Here is a 16,491-nt window from a genome sequence, read left to right on the forward strand (position 1 = left end):
GATCTGATCATTCTGATCGGATGACTGCATTTGAAAGAAACTGCAATATTTATTGCTGATTTCACAATGGGTGGCTGTATGATATATATATGATTTAAAGCATTTTTAACTGCCTTGTTGCTAAATGTGCTACACAACATTTTGATATAGTTGTGGGCTTTAATATTATATTTTCAACAAACTACACGAGTTCTCAAGTTTCGCTCTTTTCTTACATTTCTGCAAGTCACTTCAAAACTGATAGTTCACCTATTTTCCCCCTCTATGCACAACCCAGTTCCATCTACCAGTTTCAGAACCCCTCAATGTTATTACTTTCAGAAATAATGAGATTTGGCATTAAAAAGAGGCTTTAATGCCAAAAAATGACCAAAAGTTACAAGCCATGCAAGGTCATATTAATGGAAGACACAGAGTGACTGGGCGCTGGGTGTCACTTAAACTCTCCTTATGGATGACAAATTATGAAGCAAAGATTGTAGCGCATGTTTAGCTATTATTCTTCTGCTCATTCTGTACCCTCCCTAAAGGGTAATGCAATCAGTTACATTTTGTTTATGTGTGACTGTCACCGGTCTGATGTGATATGGTTATGTAACCATGCAGCAATGTGCGAGAAAAAAACACAGAATCCGCAACAAACCGCTTCAAGAATAAAAAAAATAAAATAAAATAAAATAAAAAATCAGCTTACAACATTCACACCGCATTGTCGCAGGAAATGCATTTTTTTTCCAGTTTTTCTTACATGACATGATTTATTTATTTTGTATTTATTGCTAATTCTAACATTTTTAGTACTTCTGTTATTATGATTTATTTACTAGACATGCATAGTTCTATTCCTTCTGTTTTCAAATGCGAGTTTGTACAGCAATGAAAAAAGAAATACAAAATAAAGCACAGCTGATGTTTTAGCACCATATGCTTAGCAGAACTGGCTCCATCTTCTTTTTCCAAAAATAAACAGCTTTATCAGTACAACTGAGAGGCCTGCGTTCAATTTCCTGTTTAAAAAAACAATTATATGGGAGGGGAACAGTTACTAAAATGATCCTCATACAGAATATTTAGAATATTATAGATATTTAGACCTTAACCTGCATCCAAACGCTGGTGGTTCCTACCTATTCGGTGTAAGATTATCTGGGGAGTCCGGGAGAAATCCAGCAGTCTGCGATGATCATCCATCTCTTCCTCCGACTTGACGATGATTTCTTTAAACTCTGTGAATGTTTCTTCATCGGGAGACATTAAACACACTGAATGCATTTATTTTATTTAGTTGTTTTTTTTTTTGTTGTTTATTACTGAAAAACACTAGCACATTCAACAACAGATCGTGGACCGTCTTCTTCTTTTATGAATGTTGGCATCCACATTGTTGCTTTACCGCCACCTTCTGGATCATACCATCATCACGTCTAAAAATTTATAAGGTTACTTTCTTTTATTCTGAGCAGTTCTCTTAAAAAACGTAAAATAGTATTTTTTCTTTTCGACTTCATCTAAATAAAACAATGAAAAGCAAGTAGACCTCAGCTCTCTAGTCCCACTTGACACATATTTAAATAAAGTAGAGGTAAAAAAAAAATCTTACCTATTATCCCCTAATTCTTCTACTCCTTGTAAACTTATTTATTTTGAAATCTGTATAGCTGTCATTTTGATGCATTATCTCTCCATCTTTGCTGCTGCTTTATGTCTTCTCTAAACATATATATAATTTCACCTGCAGATTTGAGCACAGCTTTATATCCACATTTCCTTTTTTATAGCTTCATTTTTATTTGTTTAAGACAAGAGAATTCTGCTCTATCTTAACTACAGACAGTGAGAAAAAAGGTGAATGTGTGAAGCAAAAATTAACCCCCAATGTGTTCAGTAAAGTGGCTTTCTTGTCCATTGCTGCAGTTTGCAGATCTCATTTGTGCCTCAGATTTACAGGCGTATCAGAAATACAACACAAAGTTTTGGATCTGGACTTTTGTGTTTTGATGTTGACCAATAGGAGAGATGCTTTTTTTTTTGCTCCAAAGTCTCTAGGCTTGCTCCTTTCCTGATTTTAGTTCTCTGTTTCAGCAGCTCCCTGAAAGATGACTTGGATCCAGTTTGGTTCTGATTTAGTGTGGTACATTTGCTCATGATAGGTATCAGTCTCCTGTTTTAACTCAAGCTGTTCTTCACCCTGACTGCAGGAAACTTCGATCTCTTCCACTTTTATCTGCTGATATTCTAGATCCTCCTGCTCTTCTTTTGTGTGCTGATCTTCTGGCTCTTCTTCCTTTTTCACCTGCAGAGGTTCAAACGCCTCCTGGTCCAGAGTGGAGCTCCTCTCCTGTTTACATAACTCCTCCTTATAAACATCTTGTAGCCGGCAAGCTGGATAAGAGAACAGAAAAAAGAGGAATTGTTAACTGCAGTAAAAAACAAACACATTGTTTATTATTTATTGAATTAAACCCATCACAGGACACTGATCACAGTGGTTTGAAATCTGAGCAATCTTAGTGCAGATAATCCATGAAAAGAGCACTTTTACTATGCACATTAGGAATTTAAATGGGCAGATATTGATGGAAAATGACAAAACATGTGAATGACAATCTCACTGGGATAATACCCCAAATTTAAGGAGCTATGCGACCCCATTAGCTCACTGCAGATGAAATACTCAGAGGCCTTTTACCTGGTTGCAGAGGACTTTACTCACATGAAACTGATGGACACTCTGCCCAGGTTTTACCAGCATGTCCCCTTTTCCATGTGGGAAGACAACACTCTGGACTGTGTGTACACTAACATTTATGGTGTGTACAGAGCTCTTCCTCTCCAACCACATCTCCATCCTGCTGGCACCAAATTATCGGCCACTGCTGAGATGGACTAGGCAATATAAGAAGACTGTCACTGAGGAAAAAGCCTGCGTGCTTCAGGACTGTTTTCAGTGCACAGATTGGCAGGTCTTCATATGCAGGAAGAGTTGGACCTGGAGGAATACACCTCCTCTGTTCTCAGCTTCATCTCCAAGTGTGCCAGAAACCAGCTATCTGAACCAGAAACCCTGGCTGAATGCTGAGGTGAGAGCTCTGCTGAAAGCAAGGGACGCTGCGTTCAGGACAGGTAAGGTATCAGCACTCCGGGAAACGAGAAAAGAACTGACCTCAGGCATTGTCAGGACCAAAGCCACATACGGCCAGAAAATTGAAGGTCACTCCACCACCAACGACCCCCAGCGCATGTGGAAGGGCATCAACTGCATCACAAACTACAACATCAGGGATGCACAACGCCCAAGGGACCTCTCACTGCCAGATGCACTCATTAAGTTCTAGGCTCGCTTTGAGGATCCTAACACCCCCCTCAGCACTAGACTAATACCACCTGGTGAAACACACCACTCTGTGTGACCACAGCAGATGTTAGGCAGACCCTTCAGGAAATCAAGCCCCGTAAGGCTATGAGCTCCAACAACAGTCCTGAGGAGCTTCTGTCGCTGTGTGGTGGAGAGCATTCTCTAAACCTGCATCACCACGTGGCACAGCAGCTGCACTGAGGCTGAGAGGACGGCTCTGCAGATGATTGTTAAAGCTGCACAGAGGACTGTGGGGAGCAGCCTTCCCAAAACATCAGACCTCTACACATCCCTACTCCACCCATCCTGCACACAGACTGTTCCAGAGCATCCAGCGCAAGACCACCAGGCTGAGAAACAGATTCTATCCATCAGCCGTCAGACTGCTGAACTCGAGCTGCACTTAATTCAGCTTCATTTCACCTTTTAAACTATTTACACACACACTTTTACTATTATATTTCTTAATCTGGGATCTTTGTCTGAATTTCATACCACAAATACGCAAAGCTGGTATGACAATAAAAAAAATCCTTGAATCAGTTCAGAACGCAACAAATTTTTAAGGCATTGCCACACTGAATCCCCATGGCAACATGTACTTTTCCGGTTTAAAAATCCCTTCATGCTCTCACATTTTCTAGAATTGCTGCCTCTAAACCAGGACGGCATTCTGTGTTTTTATTTCATTTTCAGGGATTACTTGGAGTGTGTTCAACAACAATAACAACAACAAAAAAGAAAAAGAAAAAAAAATCTAAATTTAAATTAATTTCACAAACATCCCTATGGGAAACTGGAGATGTTAGTTTTCTGTTGCCTCGTGCTACTGAGCAAACTTAAGACAAATTGGACCCAAAGTGCTTCAGTCAGTGAGGGAAATGTAGCTTTCAGGCCACTTTTAAAAGTCACTCAAAAGACGAATAAAAAGAGCCCTGGGAGGTTATGACATCACAACAATGATGTCACAAACATTGGCTGATGATGTCACCAAGAGCACCCCTTGATGTCATAGCCTCAAAGAGCTATGAGTCATCATAATTCTCTCCATTTGGCTTTTGGCCTTGAAGTTGTCTGACCTGCATTTTGTTTTGCTCTGACATTTTTGGCTTTTCCCCCAAGAAAATGTATAAAACTGAGAAGAAGAAGCCAGCCACTGCTTTTTTTGATGCTGAAAAAGTCCGCAGGAAGAACAGGAGGGCGCTCCAGAAGCTCTTGAACGTCAACGCACAACTCGAGAACGCCACAGACCGCAGGAGCCGCTATCAAAATCGGAAAAGACTGGAGAGAGATGAAAAGCGTTTTTTCAAAGAATCCGAAAAACGGCTCTTTAAGCTGAATTTGGAATCTGACATCTGGTTTGAAGAGAAAGACAAACTGGAGAATCTATGCAAAAGGAGAGATCTGCTTTTTGACGTGCTGAAAAAAACGAACGAACAACTACTTGAGGAACCTGTGATGAAATCTTTGAACAGGGCCGCGAAACAACAGCAGGAACGGCTGACATTTCTTAACAAAGAGTTAAGAAAAAACATTGGTGTCTTGTCACGACAACTTGTACATCAAACTAAACTATTTGATGAGTTCACAGAGAAGGAAATGGACAACAAGGAGATGATGGCCCTTCAAGACAGCTACTTTAAAGAGATCAGGCAAAAACTAAAAACATACGACCTGGTCACTGTGAAGGAGAAAGTAGCGACGAAACAGGAAGAAGTGAATGAAGCAGTCCAAAACAACAAGAAACTAGTGGAGATGATCAAAACGTTGAGAGAACAAGCCATCAATGTGCCCATGTTGAAATACCAGTTTCTCTGCGCAGTAGATGAGAAACGAAGGCTCTCAGCCCTCAACAAAGAGTTAGAAGTGGTGGTTCTGGTCTTAACAAACAGACTTTCGGATCAAACGTCCTGGGAGGCTGCTTACAATGACATGGAGAAGAAGATCGGAGATCTGGAGAAGGCTGAGAATGATTACCTGAGCAAGATATACGAGTTGAAAGCAAACATAAAACTTGGGACCAAAGCCGCCTTTTACTCATTTTCAAAAGAGAAAAAGGAAAAACAGAAGCTGAACAAACGCTTGAATTATTTCAAGACTAAAATCACTAATCTCCTGCATGAATATAAGGCCTTCCAACCAGAAATTGAGAACTTTCTGGGGAACCTTAGATCTTCTTATGACGTAATGAAATCAGAAACTTTTTCAGCAGATGATTTGAATTCAACAGGAAACGCTGCTCCAATCAGGAAACCAGAAAAATTTTCAGAGTCGTCTTCAAGTGAGATAGATGATGAGCAAAGCATCACTGAGGAGTCATCAGATTCCGACCAGAAACATCCACCACCCACATTAAGACTAACACCTCTACAAAGAGCATTTCATTCAGAGGATGAGTCAACAGAGTCCTCCCGAAGAAGAGACAACTCGTACTCCACAGCAGAGGACATGTCTGAAAACAAAACATCCACAGATGATTCAACAAATTCCCATGAAATACGCAAGAATCAGTTGGAGAAAAGTCCTACATCAACAACCAGACATTCAAAATTTGGAGCAGAATCGGAAGACTCAGGCAATTATAAGTGCAAATATAAAGAAAAAACACATTCTCACAGGAGGCAAGGGAGAGAAAATGGCAAAAACAATCCAAAGAAGAGATGGTGGAAGTACTTTTAATGGAGGGAGAGGAAGGATGGATAGGGGATGGGTAGACAGAAGGATGGAGGAATGGGTGGATAGAAGGATGGACGGATAGAGGGTTGGGCAGACTTTCTAACTCAGGTTCTCTCCAGGTGCTCTGGCTTGACAATACCATACAAAAGCATCCACCGCCTTAATTGGTCTCTCTAAATTGCTCCTTGTGTGTGTGTGTGTGTGTGTGTGTCTGTGGGGGGGGGATGTGTGTGTGTTTGTGTGTGTGTGCGTGCTTGGTTGTTTGTCTTGTGTGTTCGTGTTGCCTTTCTAAATTCTCTTTAGCTTCTCTCCGGGGGCTCCGGCTTGCCTCTTTAGAGGGAAAAGCTTCCCAAACTTCACATTTCAATGATGATGCTCCTCAAGCATCAATTCTGTTGAGTAAACAGGATGTGAAGAATAGAGTATTTTATTAAGAGCCTATATATTAACTCATATTTACTATAAATATGAGTATTATTATGTATGTACAGTATATTATATTACAACATAATATTATATACAATGTTGACTATCAATATATCTTTTGATCACTTCTCAGTTTTCCAGGGCCTCCTGCCCTCAGACTGATCTTCATCTTTTCTTTTAGCTGTCATATAGATCACTGTTATATATATTTACATTGCTATTACTGCTATAAATATAAATATATATTTATATATATATATATATAAATATATATATACTATTGTTGTCAAATGTCACTGCTATAAATATAAATTAATATTTATATTTATAGCAGTGACATTTGACAACAATAGCATTGCTGAATATCATGCTACGTAGTGAACACACTCTGGCCCAATATTTGCACTTCCACCCTTCAAAAGAGTTTTTGAAAGCAGAATTATTTACGGAGGGACAACAGAATATTTCAAACAACTGAAATATTTCGTTCCCCCAGGTAACTTTGGCAAATAAAGAGCCAATGTTTCCACATCTACATGATTTGTTGGTCTTGATAAGAAGCATAAATATAATTAAGGGGTTTCTGAAAAAATAATTAGTTCCCATGTTATGGTGGGGGAACAGATTATTTCAAACAGCTGAAATATTTGGTTTGCCACCCATAACCTTGGGAAATAAAGACCAAATGTTTTCAAATTCTCAAGGATGGATAGTTGTGTCTGTTGGAATGACCGAGTGACCTAAATTTCAAGAAAATTGATTAATCCCTGCCCCATGTTTTCTGAAAGCATTTTCTCTTTTGAAAAGAGAGATTACAAGAATTATGTTAAGCAATTTAACATAAATGCTGGAATTTAATATTTTCTGCCCCAAAACGACATTAACTATCAAAATTTAGCGATTTGAAATATATTTTATCCACTAATCTGATCAGTCTGCTGTTTCCTATCAGGTAAAAATTTATAAAATGCGTATTGAACTAGCTCTGCAAACAAGACTAGTGTTACTGTTCTTACGTTTTCTTCCAAACCAAGCCCTGGAAAAGTGTCAAGCAGCAACACACAGTCCATATTCTGTTTAACTTTGGAAATAACATAGCAGGAATTGTACAGTCAACCATCTTGAAATCATTTATGCGAGAAATCAGTCATTCAATATGCACTCTGTGTCTTGTTATTTTGTCAGTTAGTGCAAGATCAGCCTGAGATAACTGTTTGTCTGCTGAGGCAAAAGGTGGTATGTCTAAGGACAGACCAAGGGCATTTATCTCATCCTTGATTGTAAACCCTTTGTCTGCCATGACACCGTCACCATTCTGAATATAACCAACATCCTTCAGTTGTTCTATTGTTTCATAAAACCCACTTGCTTTTGTGATGGCCTTGTCCGATATTGATCCTGTGAATAATTCTGATGTGAACATTAAAGAGTCACAACCTACGAGTGCCTTGAATGTTGTGGTAAACTTATAATATATAGTTGACATTGCACACCGTGGGCCCAGGGGGATTCTGTTTTTAATTCTGTTCCATCAATAATAATTAACGTTGGAGGGAAAGTAGCTTTGAAGTCTTTTGGCATGTTATAGTTTGTATGTGGCGCCAGATAGAAACGGTGCACAGCTTAAGATATATAATGTCAATCCAAGTGTTAAATACTACACCAGCTGACTGTTGTGAAATGCCGACGCGCGTTGCTAGATCGGATAGACCAAAGTTTTGTCTCAGTCTGCACAGAGTCAGAAAAAGCCCATTTTCTGCTGACATTTCTCTGATATCATTTCATATCTGTGTGTATGATATACATACAGATTTTTTCCCCCCATTCTTCTCAGATTCAGCAACAGTATACATACCAAACTGTTTTCGTTCCTGTTCTTGCTGTATGGCCCTCTTCTCTTTCTGTAGGTCTGTTTCTAAATGTTCCACTTTTGCTTGTAAGCGACTGATTTCTGTTTTTGCCATTTCCAACTCTGCAGTCAGTGCCAGCATATCCAGCGGCGAAATCCCTGAAACCAAAAAATATATATAATAAATGACATATATATTTATATATGATGATAACGCTGTTTTGTTTCAGACAAGGAACTTGAAGGCAGATGCGACAGCAGCCATGAAACAGTGTGGCAACATCCTTGTCACAAATAACCCACCAGTGGATCTTCCAGAAAGACATAAAGCGTTGAAAGACCTTAATACTTGAAGCTCGAACCAGAGTAAATGTTCTGAGTGGTTTGAGGCAAGGAAAAAAAGGTTTACAGCTTTAAATCGAGTCATGGTCAGGAGAGCAAAGGTCACAGACAAGTTTTTAGAGTCACGTTTTGACAGTGTCCGTATGCCTCTCAAAACTCCACCATTCTGGATGCCTGCATGCTACCAAATTTTTGCTTAGAAATGCAACCCAGTGGCTCTGCTCAGCTGAAGAAGACACACATGTACTATGCTCAGGTTCAAGGTCAACTTATGATCACAGGATGTGATTTTTGTGATTTTATTGTTTTCACCCACAAGGATCTACATGTAGAAGGAGTGTGGCCAGACACACCATTTATGTCATCCATGTTAGAAGTTTTAGCTGCTTTCTATCGAGATCATGCTGTGCATTATTTGCAAAACATGTAGGCAATCAAGGAAGGAAGGAACTGTAGAAGGAACTGGTTATGCTCACTTACACTGTTCATCTGTTTGCACCTCTATCCCTTTGTCTGCATCATTGTTCACCGCAGCATCGTAGGGATCCCTGTAAATAATTCAGAACATTGACTGTGATCTAGATGGTATCCCTGTAAATAATTGAAACAAAAGTGATTCTGTTTCTATTCGTGCATCATGTACTGCATGTGGTGGAGGATGAAATTGATACTAGATGTTCATATGTTTTTGGAAAATGTGAATTATGACACATGATAAATGATAAAATAACCTTGAATCAGAACTGTGTTATAGGTGTATATGGCAGCTAGGCCTGTCGCGATAAACAATAAATCAATTAATCGCACGATAAATTAAAACTTTCAACCTCATTTTAATTATGGGCATTATCATTTCTTCTGGCCTTTTTCTCTTTCTGTTGATGACACTGAATGAAAAAAGGCTCAACTCTGGTGCTCTCCACTGACCCTCCCTTCCTCATTTCCTTATTGTAAAGCCCAGCGCACACTACACGACGTTAGAGCTGTCAGCCCATTTTCAAAACCTGACAGACCACACATTAGCCGACAGAAATCCTAGGTATAACGGCTCTATCAGGTTTGATCGTGCTGTGTGTGGTGTCCAGCAATGGGCACAAAATAATGGCTACAAGTTCAGTTGACTAATTTTAAAACAGGGCATTAATAAATGCTTTACTACAATCTACCTGCAATGCATGTGGCTAGTGTCAGCGTAAAGTCCTGACTGAATGAAAATCATTATAACCTATTTACGTCACGTTAACGAAGAACAGCTGAAAAGTTACCGGGTTTATCAACTGCGGTAGCAATTTCACTCCAACTCCTCCCCTTGTCATTTCTATATTCTTTGCATGAAATGTTGAATAAACATTAATGTTGTTTCCATATATCATCTCCAATGGACCTTACCAAGCTCCGCCCACAACCGACCGCAACTCTCACAAGCAAAGTCTCGCAGCCTTTGTTTCTATGTAAACATGACTGGATTAGTGCATCATTTCTACCGGATTTTCACAATATATCAGCTACTACAATGGACAGAGGAACTAACAAGTTCATGTCATCATCTGGGAGGAGGTTACTGGTTTCTCAGTCACAAGCTGGTTGTAAACCTGAGGCCAGCAGGTGTCAGTCAGTTATGGTAGATCTGAACTTTGGTTTGATGACCTAAATATGAGAAGCTACAGACTGATAGGAGGAACCAAAGAGCTCTGTAAAGGTAAAGGCAAATCTTCTGAAGTTGGGATATAATTAATTTAATTTAACATAATTATCGCGGTAGAAGCCATTTGTTTGTTAAAATTTTATGACATATATTTGTTCTATTTGATGTTTGTTGTGAATGACTTATACTCGCCAACGAACGAGGTAATTAGTCCAACGTTTAGAAACTACAGCGGCTGTAATGCGCCACAGCAAAGGTAAACAAAGGTAAAATAACCCGAACAGGTGATCAACTCAAAACTACTCCTACCCTTTTACTCTCTCTCTCTCTCTTTGTAGTTTAAGCACACCTGTTACCGTGGCAACCGCCCCGCAAGACGAGCAAAGATTACGTTAAAAACGTAACATTCAGTCCGTTACGATATCAAGTTTCCAGGCTTGATATTTATTTCTCGATTATTAATCAGCGCTTCCCTGAACACAGCTATGATTGATTGACTAGCTGTACTTGGTGCTAGCGTGGCTAACACGAGTAACAGTTTAGTCCAAAGCCTTTTCTGCTAAAATAAAATCTTTAGTGTATGTCAGATACAGACACATTGCATATTGACTGAGACTGAGAATCCATTTTATTTTTGGTTGTTTTGTTTATCAGCTCCAGTGTTAAGAGTTCTTTTGAAAATAGAGTGTATCTATCTTTGGCAGGAAATCGCATGCATTATTACGTCATTTCCATTAAATCAGTGTAAAATGGTCTTCAAACAATATTATCGTTTATCGCAATAATGTTTGAGACGATTAATCGTTCAGCAAAATTTGTTATTGTGACAGGCCTATATGTGACTGTGTGTACTTACAAGCTGCCTGCTCCAATCCATGGTCTCTTGTCTTGACTGTCTTGTCTACTTTCACTTTCTGATGCTCTTTTTTGTGTAGGCCTTGCTTTACGCACTCGGATTCTGTCTGCTTGTGCTGGATAAGGATGGGACGCTGTTGGCCCATTCCCGCCAACAAAATGCTAATAAATAAATAAATAAATTGTAATTTTAAAAAAAATGCAATACATATTTATCATAGATACTGAAACAGTTGGTGAAACAGTATTCCACTCAATTAAATCTACATGTTCCATTAATCAGACTACAAAATGCACAACACTACTGGAGCTGGAAATCAGTTTAAAATAGATAATCACTCACTCAAAACATCCCCATTCACTAAACAGAAAGAAAGCAAAGCAATAATACTTACACCAGCACACACTCCTTTGTTCTTGTTGATCCTGCAAAGGTTGAGCTGCTCATGCGGTCGTCCACAAGCTTTGATCCAAGCAAGGCATTCTGCTTCTGGTTTCGGAAATCTGTGAATTTTACTACCACAGATACGATCAGGATACCGGACATCACCAGTACAGATACCCCACTGGCAATGGAGAACCATTATTTTCCGATTGTTGATGCAAAAACTTTCTGCCGGTCTGCTAGTCCTGCTAGTCGGGAAGCGTGTTTGTGAGACGGCCACGCACGTGGTAGCCGCGCTAAAAATAGAATGGGCATCAGCCAATGAGACACGGCCCCTCCGGTAAGCTCCATTATGAATACACACAACGGTTTTTTTTTGTTGTTGTTTTTTACCTCGGATATGACGTCAAAAACCCAACTCAAGAGTTTCTACTCCCCTTTTGCTCCGTTTGTTTAATTTTCTTTCTACATCAGGCGTTTTAACAGCATAATTGTGATGTTTGTTCTATTCTTAAGAAAATATTTATACAAGAGGGAAAAAGTTATTAAAGCGTCATATATTAAGACCGCAACCTGCGTCCAAACACTGGAGTTTCGTCCCTATTTGGTGTAAAATACTCTGAACGTTTCTTCAGCCGTAGTTAACTGCTCGTTGATAAACTTCCGTTGAAGCTGGACAGAAGACATTGTTCATGGAAAACACTAACACATTCACCAAAACAGACCAGCGGCCATCTTGTTTTTCTTCTTCTGTAGGGTTTTCTGACTGTCGGCATTCATTTTGTTGCATTACAGCCACCTGCTGGACTGGATAATCATCGTAGCTAAAGATTTCCCAGACAGTGCCAGATCTCTTCAAAAAACGTAAAATCTTCTCTTCCACTTTATTTAAATTACTATACTATACTAGTATTGCAGTTCCCCGTAAATTCATGGGTAGTATTGTTCTCTGACTCATATTGTTCGTCATAACAACATCAAATAAGAACCTTCCCTTATTAAAAAGTAGTAGTAAGAAATTCTAATTCTGCACACAATTACTCTTATCCCTCAGTTGTCTGCGGCAAAATATCTGTCTGTGCTCTTATCTAGACAACTACGGATGCCCCAAACTCAGACACTTCCCCAAACCAGCAACAACGTTTCACAGGACAGTCATGAGTGTAGCTAATATGTTCCTAGATTCAAATTCTCTTCTTTTGACAAATCAAAATGAAGCTGTAAAAAAGTTAATTTTATAAAGTTAAAACTGTTCCAATCTGAGGGTTAAAGTATAATTTTCAGGGAACACATAAAGCAGTAGCAAATACAGATGAATAATGCATTAAAAGCAACATTTATAGAGATGTCAGAATAAATGTGAGTTTACAAGGAGCAGAGGGAAAACTCAGAGTTAAGAGATAATTATGTGTAGATTTAGAATTTCTGAATGTTACTGTAATATAGGAAAAGTTCTTATTTGGTGTTGTAAAGAAACAGTGAAACATGTTGCAGGATGTAGGAGATATGAGTCAGAGGATGATATTACCCATGGATTTGCGGAGAACCTTAAATACTAATATTGTATTTGTTTTATTTAAATAAAGTGGCAGAAAAAAAATTATGTTTTTCGTAGAGAACTGGCACTGTATGAGAAATCTTTAGATGTGATGATCAAATTATCCAGAAGGTGGCGCAAATGCAACATTATGAATTAATAAGGAAACTGTTGCTGCTGGGGGGTTTTATGTAGAAAAAGCATATATGTTATGGAGAGATGGGTTAATGATGAAATTACATCATTAATTCATAATCAGATAGGTATAGGAGGAAATATGTTTAATTATGGGATTTTTTTAATGTGCTAGAACTATTCAAGTTAGAAAAAACGATCCATGTTTCACAATCATGTAAAATAGAAAATGGAAATCCTAAAGGAAGTGTGGTAAGCCCAACATTATTTTCAGTTACGATTAATGATATATATTTTTTTAATTATCTTTAAGTTTTAGCAAATCACTTTTTGCCGATGATGGAGCGTTATGGAAAAGGTGTAGAAATTTAGAATATCTTATTTTAAAGCTTCAGGAAGGGACAGATAAAGTGGGTAAGTGGGGTTTTGAAGATAGAGCAAAGACATTTAACGTATGTAACCAAAAACTTAGTCCAACAGTTTTGTGGCCTTGTGATTCATTATCTCTATTGCTGAGTATTGAAAAGGGAAGTACAAATTTATTATATGAGGTTATGGCTGTACAGACTATCTGAACAAAACAAAAATGTAATATTATTTTGGAGTCCTGCTCATAGGTTTTTGGGTAATGAAAAAGCAGATGGGTTGGCTAAGGAGGCTATTAAAAAGGAAAATATTCATATGCCAATAAAATAAATCTGTAGGCACAAGTATTGTTGGAAAGAAAAAAAAAACTTACTTAAAATCATGGCAGTAGCAGCTATTGCAGCACTTCTGGTGACAGCTGCTATAAGCTACCATGGCTGCCATGACAGGTCACCGGCAGGTCGTGGCAGTCATGGTAGTTTTTGGCAGCTGTCACAGGAAGTGCTGCTATAGCTGCCGCTGCCACGTTTTGAGCCTGCTGTCTCTCCCTTAGGGTCACCGTCCCGGATCTGCACAACGCACCCCGTCAGACCCGGCACCGTGCTGTCACAGTATCGCTCCACAGACTAATGGTTCCTCTAAAAGCCAATGAAGAGAATTTTATGTTTTTGATCTGTGCAGTTTAAGGGAAAAAAAGCACACGATCTAAAAACACTGATAAAATTGAGGTAACCCTTTTAATTTTAAAAATCTAAAATGTTTAAAGTTAAAATCAGAGCAGCATCTAGCAACAAGTGATCTGTAAAAGTCACCGGGAAAATCTGGCATGTTTTAAACATGTTAAAGTGGTGTTTAAAACTATGAATACAATCAGAATAAGCTAAAGAGATTCAGTTTTCCTTAATGTGGGACCATGTGTACTGCCTGGAGCCTGCGTGCATCCGCCTCCATACATCCACCAGGCCATGAGACGAAACCAGCTGCCGCAGAGCATGCTGGGCCGCCGGATGAGGCTCTGCATGATTAAGGTTGTCCATCTAACGGGTGAATTGAGTTTCCTAAATCTGCTGGGATTTACCCTGTCCAGAACTGAAGTAAACTCTGTTTAAGCTGATGTCGAGAAAGACTCGCCTGGTTTCTGACGACCTCCATTCAGGTGTCCCACCTGTCTTCCCCCTGTGAATTAGCCAAACTGAACAGCCTGCAGCCAACTAGTTTCACAGAGCACACCTGCAGGTCGCTCTTTCTCTTTATTACAACTTGCACTTGTTACTGAACCAGAAAATGTTTAGATTTCATTCTTTAAAACTTTCTTGCATTGAAATAAGGAATAATCTCACCTATTTTTATACATCTGCAGGCTGGAAACTTACTTCCTCTTCTTCCAGGAAACCTGCTCCTCCTGTTTTATGACTCTCTGTCTGACTATGATTTCTTATGATTAGATAGAAAAAAGAAATAGAACTAAAGCAAAGTTTGCAGGAGACAAAAACAACACACACAACCAGATTGATTTTATTGAAGTTTAAGCCTAATGGTGGGCCTAGATGTCACTTGTGTGATTAAATTTAAAGGTAACTTTATTTATTGCTACTGTTAAACTAAAATCTCCAGCATGGGGAAGTGGGATAATCTTGGGTTTTCTTGACAATGTGTCTTTATGTAGAAAATTTGATACAAACAATCACCATCTAATCTTTTCACATTACAGGGCATTTTCTCCCATCTGATCTTACTTGCTTTTTAAATTTAAGATTACACCCTCTAACCACTCAGTCTATTTGCTGAATTTTTCACATGGGTGGGGTGTCAACTTCCCTCAGCTCCCCATCAAGAGTGTTTCTTTTCTTACAGGCTGCAGCTACAGTGTAAGCGATAGCACCGAGAGCATTGAGACTGCAAGTTGACCTTTTCACTGGTCCAACCTGTGGTTTTGCAGAAGTAACGATGTTCAAATAAATCCCAAGAAGCATGAAAAGCACAATAATATAATGTTAATATGAGTGCTACAATAAGATTCTGGAACATTAAAACTTTGTGTGATGATTACTTGTTATAATGCATAAATGAATAACACTGAAAGTTACAAAGAACACAAGACAGCCGTTGTTGTTGCTAATTTTATTAACGAGTGCTTTTACACGGACAGACCGGTTAAACTGTAAATAAAGTAAAAACAAAACATCAATACTTAGTATTACAATATTCAATAAACACAAACTTAAACATAGATTTAGGAGCTAGGCTTGACTTGACTAACAGGTTATAAGGCAAAGTTTACTCTGGGAACACCTCGTAATATAATAAACATTTACATTTAAATATCACAGTGCAGCAAAACACAGCTAGCATTTAGCTAATTAGCTCTAGCAAATTCACCAACTGCACACTTATAACAGATAACAAAGCTCAGTTTTCTTCCTCCTCACATAAACTCACGTACCAATGCAAAGCAACTACAGAGCCCTCTAGTGGAATAGGAGGAGTGAATCCAACACTGAATAAGAATGATTAAATGTTTTTAATCCAAACATAATTACTTATTTTAAGGCACGAATAAGTCATAAAAAACCAGAATGAGTAGAATCAATAAAATCAATGGTTTTGTAAGCAAAACAATTACAAAACAACAGAAAAAAATGTCTCTCAAGGAAGACGTTTCAGAGATGCACATTTCTAAGAATCCAAACTTCAAGATACAAACTATCACATTTAACAACTTAATTAAAAAATGTGACCAATTTATAGATATTAAGCCCTCTAGTAAATAACACGTTTTTATCCAAATGCCATTTATAGTGAACTTCTAAGGCTTTTCACTGGAGTGAATCATTACATGCCGAGTTAAATGATGTTTGTGACTAAAACATTTTCCACATTTCAGACATGAAAATGGTTTTTCACCAGTATGGATTCTCAT

At 38.5% G+C, this 16,491-nt stretch overlaps 2 protein-coding genes across 3 annotated transcripts in view; both read right to left on the reverse strand.

Annotated features, from left to right (window-relative positions):
* The window catches only part of LOC114155762 (gastrula zinc finger protein XlCGF8.2DB-like), a 723,567-nt gene that overhangs the window by 222,806 nt on the left and 484,270 nt on the right, over nt 1-16,491 (reverse strand). The gene's annotated exons all lie outside the window — the stretch shown is intronic.
* Nucleotides 1,264-12,281, reverse strand: LOC114155814 (uncharacterized). Of its 2 annotated transcripts, XM_028035926.1 has the most exons (6): nt 11,544-12,281; nt 11,150-11,310; nt 9,129-9,196; nt 8,313-8,465; nt 2,269-2,382; nt 1,264-2,232 (listed from the first exon to the last, which is right to left on the reverse strand). In XM_028035926.1, the coding sequence occupies exons 1-6, from the start codon at nt 11,730-11,732 to the stop codon at nt 2,066-2,068; spliced, it is 852 nt and encodes a 283-aa protein (XP_027891727.1). In that variant the 5' UTR covers nt 11,733-12,281; the 3' UTR covers nt 1,264-2,065. The 2 variants fall into 2 exon arrangements, with proteins under 2 accessions (XP_027891727.1, XP_027891726.1); XM_028035925.1 differs by having other exon boundaries at nt 1,264-2,382.

The sequence above is a fragment of the Xiphophorus couchianus genome, chromosome 13 (assembly GCF_001444195.1).
Source record: "Xiphophorus couchianus chromosome 13, X_couchianus-1.0, whole genome shotgun sequence".
Taxonomy (NCBI): domain Eukaryota; kingdom Metazoa; phylum Chordata; class Actinopteri; order Cyprinodontiformes; family Poeciliidae; genus Xiphophorus; species Xiphophorus couchianus.

What these genes read in the sequence shown, in the direction of transcription:
- LOC114155814 (XM_028035925.1), bottom strand. Translation starts at nt 11,732, where the DNA reads ATGGTTCTCCATTGCCAGTGGGGTATCTGTACTGGTGATGTCCGGTAT. An exon ending in TGGATTGGAGCAGGCAGCTT is followed by an intron (nt 9,197 to 11,149) that starts GTAAGTACACAC and finishes AATTATTTACAG; the next exon opens with GGATCCCTACGATGCTGCGG. An exon ending in GGTGCAAACAGATGAACAGT is followed by an intron (nt 8,466 to 9,128) that starts GTAAGTGAGCAT and finishes TTTTGGTTTCAG; the next exon opens with GGATTTCGCCGCTGGATATG.